Here is a 9,946-nt window from a genome sequence, read left to right as displayed (position 1 = left end):
ATATATATTTTATTAACAATAAACCAAGCGTATTAATTTCTTTTTTAGTGCTGTAGGACTAGGGATATATAAAAAGCACTTAATTGTTGTTAATACATACAAGTCATCCTCAAAAACCCATCAAAGTACAATAAACAGAAAATCCAAAGAGAAACATCTCACAACAAAACCAGGAAAAGATCATAAACGAATAGCACATCAAGCAAAGCAAGCGCTTCTTCCTTTAATCAATTACATTTAAGCTTTCGTGGCGTTAATATCTTCACCGGAAGAATTACCAGCAGCCTCTTCATCAATGTTGATAACCTTAGGCTGCAAGCTTTGGCACTGTGATCCTCACCCATTTTCCAAATGAGCATTAACATGTTCCAACTCAGCACTCATTATATTCCTTCGACTTTTGTCCATCTCCCCCTTCAATGTCAACACAAAAGTCTGACTGCCCAGTAATTTTCATTAAATATATCATCTACTGCAATTACTAGTTTTTACTGTCACTTGAGGAATAAAGGCAACAGGTAAACAATGTGCTGAGTTCCTATCTGATATTTCATCATCCAAAAACTTCTGTGGTGTGTCTAGACTAGTATGTGTGCAAACAAGGCAATAAGCACTATTTACTTGTTCCAAGAATAGCAAAGAAAATCTGCCAAAAAATGACATCTTCAACTATGTCAAAAATAACACAAAAATAAATCAGAAATAGATCCTACCTTGATTGCTAAACTTGTTAACCATTGCTTCGGTAAGTGTCTGGTTAGATGTTCGAGGAGAGGTGAAAACAATCGAAGAGCATTCACAATTGCCACACAGCTCTTGAAGGAAAGACAACATTCTTGAGAAACAAGTGGAGAAGAAAAGTTAGGAATGTGGATTGTTTTACCTCATATACGAAAGAAGAGAAAGAGGCAATTAAGCATCTTTAAGTTTGGCTAGTTTATTCATGCAGCATTCACAAACTGTCTTTTATAATTGGACTGGAGAGTGGAAAATCTACAAATAAAAATTGCAAGTCTTGATCCATTCCAGATCTCAAAAAGTTCTTCATTTTACACGTACATCAATAAGTAGGTCAGGTGCAAATATCTCAGGTCCAGTATATAGACGAGTACATCCAAACCCGTATGTTTACATAAAAGGACTAGACGAATAACAAGCACGTGCAGCGTAACTCACAGCAACAACACATTCCATGGTCAAGTTGGATAAACAGATAGATAACATGAGAATCAAGATTTCATCAAATCAAATAAATTGACAAATCCAAAAATACATTTAACTACTAGAGGGGACAGGATGCAAAAGGAATAAAGGACACCATTAGATAAAATTTCATATTACAGTATTTGTCCAACAGACATAAGAAAGACCACAAAAACAATACAAATTATCACAAATAGCATGAAGTGGAAGTAGTCTGAAGAAATTCTAATGAGGATAACAGAAGACAGGCAATTGGTCCATAGAGCTCTACATATTGAGAATAAAAAATAACAAGATTGTTTCATACGTTATTTGTTACAAACAAGTAAATGACCAATAGATTCACTCCTAAACTAATATGAATGCTCCAAGTTCACGTGCAAAGAAACTGAAATATTGCATCAGGGAAAACAGAATCTAGGACAGACAATATAAAAATTACTTGTCCAGAGAAGTAAAAAAACAGATGAGTGGTGAAGGTTTTCTCACATCAGCATTTAGTGGAATATGGTGGTACATTTTCATGAAGTCAGCAATCATATTCCTGAATGTTTTGGTTCCAACTCATATGGGAAAAAGGAATGCTCATTTAGAACACTGGCAAGATCAGCTAGGAATGGAATTTTCTCATCAGCAACCAAATCATATTCGAAAGATAAATCCAAAGAACTGCTGATCTCATGGAAGCCATTTTTCAGGAACTCAAAAATTTTCTTAACCTGTCCATAAATAAAAGTTGATATCATTTTAACTCACTTCCATCGTCAGAGCAATTACCAAGAACAAGCTACAAACATTAAGAAGTTACAAGCTTTTCATATGGCTCAACTATAGCCTCTAAGACTATATATACAGATCATGAAGAATCTAGAAACATCTCCCACTCGCCAGCTGCCTTCTGGGTTTGTTGTAAGAAACCCAGAATTTTCCCGCCTTACAATGGTCAGTTAACAACCTTGAATCACGTGCTTAACTTGTGCTTCAATAAGTGACCAAAACAACTGCTAAATCCGTATAAAGTATGTCAAATCACGTGAAGAACATGTGATTCACTTACTGGAAGTAAAAGACAATACACAGATGTCATATTCTCCTGTTTCATCCAGACACTGACGGGGCATTTACAATCAAGGATACAAACCAACATGTCAGAAACTTCTAAAACTCATTTTTAAGCTCACAATTTAACACCTCGCTTTTAAGATCCTTTTTCGATAATTTTCAGTTTTCTGACAAATGCAACATAATATGGTCATGTCCTACTTAATAAGACAAAGCATAAATGCAGCTCTTATATTTTTCATACTCAGCCAAAGTTGTTGAACATATAAATACTCATGTATTCAGTGTTCTTTATTAAATTAGCATGATTGGACATAATTAAAATGAAAATTGGATAATTATGATGATTGTATTAGTTAGCCAGATTGGTGTTATTTTGACTAATTATCAAGGAGAACATTCAATTATATATAATATGTCCTTTGCATTTTCTCTTTTAATTAAAATCATAAAAAGACTTGCAATATAGACCATGCATCTATTATGTTGTTTATGGGAGTGAATTGTTGTTGTTTTCGTGATTGTCAAATATTTTCTCTCTCACAAATGAAAGTGCACATGCATTACCTAGATGATAATTAAAAGACCAAGATTATATTGCCATCATAATTAACAACTAACAATCCAATTTGATCCAGTGTCAATTAATTTTCAGTTTCTTATATTAATTTCTTTTTCAATATATATAATGGCAATCTCATGAGCTGAATATGTTAATTTCACTGTATTAGGCACCTTTGTGATATTTTATTAGGGACATTCTTGTATAGATGGATCATATTCGTGCACAAATTTCAAATAAACACACCAAAGAGGGACAGACTGCATCAGAAAAAGCAGTACTCAGCTGTCTTCACTTTCAATGAACTACTATGATGAAAATCTCCAGATATGAAATTAACAACTTCTTCTGTGATTCTTATTGTCATCATCAAGGACTTTATTTACCACAAAGGAGATGTAAACAGATGATATAAGATGCAATTGAACTTTGATATAAACGAAAATGCTGCTCTTCAGCACATTTCTTTGGTTGAAAATGATTCAACTATTAAATTTATGTATCTAGCAAGAAGATTTCTTTTTTCCCCCACCTCTTTTTGTGCATGATGAACTGTTAACACCTCTTGGTAGTAAATCAAAACAAGGTGAATCAAGCTTACCAGTGAACTCAAATTCTGTAGGCATAAAGAGAACAAACCAGCTAATCAGAAACTCCTCTTTCGTAAATCTTCCCAACTCCCAAAAGAGCCTCAGGTCTACAAATTAAAGCCAAATATCAGCAAGAAGCCGATTATGTAATTATCAAAGTATACATTAAGCTTTAGGTCACAGTTATGAAAAACCAGAAAAAAGTATGAAATCTTAACAATTAGCTGAGGCCAACAGAAACAACATCAAACATTGTGATTAATTACCTTCCTCAGCTAACTCAGCAATCAAATGTCTATGTCTGTAAACATATAAGCTGTTTCTTCTCCCATCAATTAAACCCCAAAGAATAGAACTCCCACTATAAGGATTCCCTTCTCCAAATTGGTTCTCTTTTTCTTTCTTTAATACCTTTAAGCAGGTTTTCTTCCTTTTCACATTAGCAAATCTTAACATCAATTATTAAAATACTCCAAAGTACAGAGCAAGATTAGTGTTTCTTAAAGAACTCGAATTAACTAAGAGAAGTTCATCCATTGAACTTTGTCCATGCACTGATGACAAATTTTCAGGAAACAAAACCATTAAAATCTTCGACTTATTATCGAATGATGTACGAACTTATTGAAATAAATTAACAGCGGTAATTATTTGTCTTACCTAAAATGCAAATCTATCTACCATAATAGCATATTTTTACTAACACACATTCCACTCCCAAGTCAGCTTCAGATATTAATTCACTTCCTATTTTGATAGCACTAAAACTATGTATTATTCAAGTTAGGGTGAATAATTACACCAAAAGTAAACACTTAATCCTGATCTGCTTGATTGTCAAGAAACAGCAGGAAAAGGAGGGAAAGAAGCAAAAGAGAACAAAGTGAAAACAAAAGCTCACTGGGCTCACAGAAAAAGACAAAAACATAAATTAATTTAAACTACGACTCCGACTTCGTTTTTGCTTTCTTGGAAACTGAATCCTGAAAATGATCCACACTCCACCCAAGTTTTCTCAAGACACTCATTGGTTCCTCAGAACACCCAACTAAGGTAGACCCAACCAAAGTCTATTGCATTGTTGAATGAAAGTATGAAATCTTAACAATTAGCTGAGGCCAACAGAAACAACATCATACATTGTGATTAAATATCTTCCTCAACTAACTCAGCGATCGAATGTCTAATTCTGTAAACATATAAGGTGTTTCTTCTCCCATCAATTAAACCCCAAAGAATAGAAATCCCACTATAAGTATCCCCTTCTTCAAATTGGTTCTCTTTTTCTTTCTTTAATACCTTTTAAGCAGGTTTTGTTCCTTTTTACATAAGCAAATAACGAACATAAACATCTATATCTCTAAGCGAAAAAAATATTTGTTCAAAAAATCGAAAACCACTGCAAAAAGGAAATGACAGATACCCAGTTGAAATAGAGGCTTCATCTCTCGCCCATTCTTGCCACCTAGCAGGAGTCAATGGAAAAAATCTGTTTCATCGCTTCCCTAGCTTGTCTCAGCTTCTCTATCTCACCCATTTTTCTCAAAACCTTTATATACTGAAGAAAAAAAAGCCATTTTTATCGCAACCCAATTAAGAAACAACAAGCAAATGAGTATCCACAAAATCACTGAATAAGTATGCGAATTGAAGTTACTTGAACATGGGTGTCGTAATTGGAAGGTTCATTGGACAGCTGATACTCTAGTTTTGAAGCTCAATGTTCTGTTTTGCTTCGTCTTCTGAGTTAGAATCCGAGTCGGAGTCAGAGGCATCGCTCGACTCCAAAGAGTTGTCTTTTGTTTTTGTTTTAGGGTTGTGCTTAACGTTGGGCATGGCCGTATCTTCATCATCATATTCTTCTTCTTCTAGGATTGTTCCTAGGGTTTCTTCTTCACTCTGTTTCTCCCGTTCAGTGACTACTGGTTTCTTAATTTTATGCAATTTTTTTTTTCTTAACGAGAAAATGATAAATACGTGGAGTGGAAAATTTTTGTTGATGTCCCTCGATTTTGATTAAAATACAAATAAATTCATTTATTTTTGGTCAAATTAATGAATGCCACGCATGTATAGAGCTGGCAAAACGGGTCATCGGGTCGTGTTCGTGTCGTGTCGTGTCAAATTTAGGTCGACCCAAACCCGACCCATTTAATAATAGTGTCAAAATATTGAGACTCAAACCCGACACAGAAAAATAATCGGATTACCCAATAACCCGTTTAATATCTATATATTGAATAAAAGTTACATCAAATATTTACACACTATCATACATACGTATGTACATACATACATACATAATTTATCGATATTATAAAATATACATATCTATCAATATATTACACATTCACACTATTGAGGTTTTAATTATATATACATAATATTATATATCAATATTATAAAATATACATGTCTATCAATTTTTACACATTTACACTATTGAAGCTCTAAATTTATTTAAAATTTTATAAATAAAACACTGTGTTTATATTCACCTTTTTAAAGAATAAAAAAAAAGAAAATCATCTCTAATATTTGAGTTTTAATGATAAGAATATGTAAATTATTTTAAGATAGAAAATATAATCGGGTCATTGATCGGGTAAATGGGTCAAGAATTTTAACTCAAACCCGACATGGAAAAAAATCGTGTTGACCCGGACCCGACCCATTTAATAATCGTGTTAAATTTGATGACCCATACCCATTTATTTATGTCGTATTCGTGTCGGGTAATCGAGTCGTGTCAAATTTTGCCAACTCTACGCATGTATCTAAAAATAAGCACTTGCCTGAGTTTTTTTCATTGCAATAATCACCCTAATTTTCTCCTTAATTTCTCTTTTCTCCTAGTTTATTATACTCCTATTGAATAATGGAGTAAAGAAGAAGAAAAATTAACTATATGATTTTTTTCTTCTTTTTTTTTTTGATAATTTGGATAAAATTTATGAGTATTTATATGAAAGAAGTGATAAAGGTAATTTGTGCATCATATGAAAGAATGCTATTGATATTACCAATAGCATTCCTTTTATTATCTTCATTTTTCTTAGTACACCCATAAAAATATTCGTCGGTTAATATACCAATAGCATTCCTTTTATTATCTTCATTTTTCTTAGTACACCCATAAAAATATTCGTTGCACCAATATTAACCGCCTTTGCTTTCCCTATTTGTTGATAATATCATTTTCCTAATCTTATTTTCCATAGTTATCCAACATATAAAATTTATATTCGTTAAAATTTGAAAAAAAAATTGGATGATTGAGATTGCTTCTACATATTTGTAGAACAGTTATTTGTGTATAATATGCAATCCATGTTGTGAAAAAAATTAAAATTTAATGAGAATATTCTACTCTTGTATCTAGTTTTTTTATTTGTTTTTCAGCAGTTAGACATTCCCATAGAACCTCCTCGAAATCTAACTAAAAAAAAAAAGCTTTTAAATGAGTTTTGATGAAGAGTGTTCTACAATTTAAGGTTTAAGATTTTTACATGAATGTGTGCGCGCTTCATGAATGTCAAAAGTATTATTGTCCTATTTACTTATATTGAATCATCCTTATTAGTAAATGGAATTATGAAGTTTTTTGTGATAAAAAATATGAGTGCTCAAAATAAATTTTAGAGTGTAAAAGATTTAACACTTCTTAAAATAGATATAAATTTAGTTTATTATTTAATAAATTATCATGTTCACTTGTTTTTCTTTTTATCTTTTTAGATTTATTTCTATTCACTCCCTTTTAACCTGAGCATTAAACCTTTGATTATCAGGTATATCGTAAAATTGAATGCTTGTATTTAAATATCTTTATTCAGTATGTGCCTATATATGAATCATCTCTTAATTTAGATATGAACTAAATTTATCACATCACAACACACCACCTCTATGATCTTATTTGCAAGTATTTCGTGATTTCATGGCGAGAAGTACAAAAAAGTATTAAGCAATTAGCTAATTGTTACAAAGAAACCAATATACCTCAATGGGTTGATTAATTAATAATAACGTTTGCTAATAATAATGAAAAATAAATTAAATCTTTTTACTCCAAATACATCGCTACCAGGACTCTTGCATCATAAAATAATAAAACAAGATAAACACCAAAGAATTGATGCAACAAAACCCAGAAGACTCTAGTATGTGACATGAAGTTACAAAATTGTACATAGAAAGCCGAGATTATTAATGTGCTCAAGGACAGTAATTCACTTTCCCTTGTTTGTTGGCTCTGCTTAACTTGTTCCTTCATTGTTTGTCTATTTCCCCAACTTTTTTCTTACAAAACCGATACCAATTGAGTCACGACTATTATTGTAATACTAAATTAAAAAAAAAATTCAAATTCAAATACTATAGTTTGAAGGAAATATCATATAAATTAATAATTACCTAGTATAAAAACAAAATCTATATGACCTGTCCATATAGCTTGTGTAAAATATGTTCTTAGCATTGTTTGCTTCTTTTTTAAATTTGAGAGCTGTTTATTAATTTATTGAGAGTTTATTGTGTTTGTTATATGGGAAACAATGCAATTTATAACAATATACTGTTGCAATGGTGGATTAACAAAATTTCTAGCAATTCTCTTTTCATAAATAGCAACCATGTGATCTTGATGACATTAACCATGTAAATGTTAACGGCACATGATTATAGTTTTTACCATCCCGCCACGGCGCCACAATTTGCAAAATGTAAATCCATATTTGCCGTCGATGGCTACCGATATTTTCAGAACTAGTCAAGCGTTACAGAGAAGAAAGAGAAAAAATCACAAAACCAATTAGATGCAATGGGCTCAGATAAAAGCCAAACACAATTTCATTATTCATTTATAAATCCCAACCGTTAGGTTAACGTAATTAAAATCTAACGGCTGAGCAGGACAACCACAAAAAAGAGGGGTATGGAGCTGGATCCTGGAGTAAAGAAGAAGAAAAATTAACTACTGTATATGATTTTTTTTTAAAAAAAAAAATTTGTGACAATTTGAATACTATTTTTGTTAAGTTAGATTGTGCATCAAAAATAAAATAAGGTTGAAATTTATGGGTATCAATATGAAAGAAGTGATAAATTCGTGATGGCTTCACCTATAAAGACGCCAATCGATATTGCCAATTTGTGAGATGAGATACAAGCCTTTGATGAAATTCAACAAGCTTTTATTGCCTTCTTCGACAACGTCAATAATCGAAAAAGAACGAAATGAAATCCTAAGAATTAAAATCTTAAAAAGTAAAAAACTTATTATTTTTTTCCATAAATTGATTTCACTTCATTGTTAATTGAAGACTATGACAAGTTAAATAAATTAATCACCATCGTAAGTAAATATTAATACCTCTAAGTTAATGAATTCATAACTTAATAACACTACATTTTCACCAAAATTAATATGTCTTACAAATTCATCTTTTGTAAGCTGGGGCCAATGATCCTTTTTCAAATGATTACATGTTTGGTTCGCTAATTAATTAATAAAGTGAATTAAAAACAAGTAGACCCCCGCATCAATAATTTTGCAAACAAAGCAATCCGACCATCCCCTTTTTTTCTCTTTGTATCACTGTTATTCTGATTCCATATTCTTGCAATGCCATTCCTTATGTTTTCTTTTTGAATGCGTCCTAAAAAGACTTGCAATATGGACAATTTATTTATTACGAGATTTATTGGAGTGAGTTGTTTTGTTTGTCATTATCAAATAATATATTTGAGAGCTGTTCATTTTTCTATATATAAAACTGAAATTATTATAATTGTGTAGAAGAGTTTGAGGGTCACTGGGAGGATTTGCTCATTAATGGTTGGTGAAGTAAACCGACCAGGTGAATTTATCAAAAGCACTTTATTATATCATCGTCATACATATACAATATCTCCGAATCCTATAACCAAAAAAAAAAAGAAAGAAACAATATCCCACAATGCCAAGAAAATATCAGAGACAAAAGGCAAACTAAGCAAACCAGAGCATGTGCTTGTGATGCCACGATCAAGAATGCTGCTACCATAACTAGAAATCTCTTCTAAAACAAGATTATCATCATCCGAAATTTTGAATTTTGCATGTAAGGCACTATAAATCAACAACTCAAAGAAAAAAGAAGAATTTAAACCAATTAAAAGGATAGCCATTAGGTAGAATTTCATATGAAGAAAAACAAATCAACCAAGGTTCTATCTGCCTGAGTTCCCGGAAGCATTCGGCCGCTTCTGCCTGAACTATAGATCCCACAAAATTTTGGCTGTTTGCTGTAGTTGTGTGGGGGTAATGAATTAGAAAAGGAAAAAGAACATCTACACCCCCAAGATTTGGGGAAATGGTCACCAACACCCCTAAGTTTTCAAGGAGGGACACCATGACCTTCTTTTGGCCATTATATCCCTTATCTCTATTATTCTAAAAACCTGACTTTAAAATTTTTAGCAAATACAAATACCATATAAATAATATAATCTATGCAGTAGACTAAAAATATTAAAATATTTAATA

The 9,946-nt window shown here is 31.9% G+C and overlaps 2 protein-coding genes across 21 annotated transcripts in view; one reads left to right on the top strand and one right to left on the bottom strand.

Annotated features, from left to right (window-relative positions):
* LOC127902564 (putative disease resistance RPP13-like protein 1) overlaps positions 1–9,946 on the top strand; it is a 121,153-nt gene that overhangs the window by 28,319 nt on the left and 82,888 nt on the right. The window lies entirely within an intron of this gene.
* LOC127902569 (uncharacterized) overlaps positions 66–9,946 on the bottom strand; it is a 100,754-nt gene continuing 90,873 nt past the window's right edge. For 2 of the 15 annotated variants that reach the window (XR_008054969.1, XR_008054970.1), the window contains exons 3-6: positions 4,841–4,882; positions 1,693–3,524; positions 714–835; positions 66–414 (exon numbers count right to left, since the gene is read on the bottom strand). Coding sequence is in view for 5 of the 15 variants with exons in the window: in XM_052442038.1 (XP_052297998.1) it covers positions 337–435; positions 714–835; positions 3,429–3,524; positions 4,841–4,862 (339 nt within the window). In the remaining 10 variants the exon portion in view is untranslated. Of the gene's footprint in view, positions 440–713; positions 836–1,692; positions 3,525–4,840; positions 4,976–5,074; positions 5,363–9,946 lie in introns of those variants that run through there. The other 13 variants (XR_008054965.1, XR_008054973.1, XR_008054971.1 and 10 more) reach the window with 13 other exon arrangements.

Source organism: Citrus sinensis, chromosome 5 (assembly GCF_022201045.2).
Source record: "Citrus sinensis cultivar Valencia sweet orange chromosome 5, DVS_A1.0, whole genome shotgun sequence".
Lineage (NCBI taxonomy): Eukaryota > Viridiplantae > Streptophyta > Magnoliopsida > Sapindales > Rutaceae > Citrus > Citrus sinensis.
This window is presented reverse-complemented; position numbering and strand designations above follow the sequence as displayed.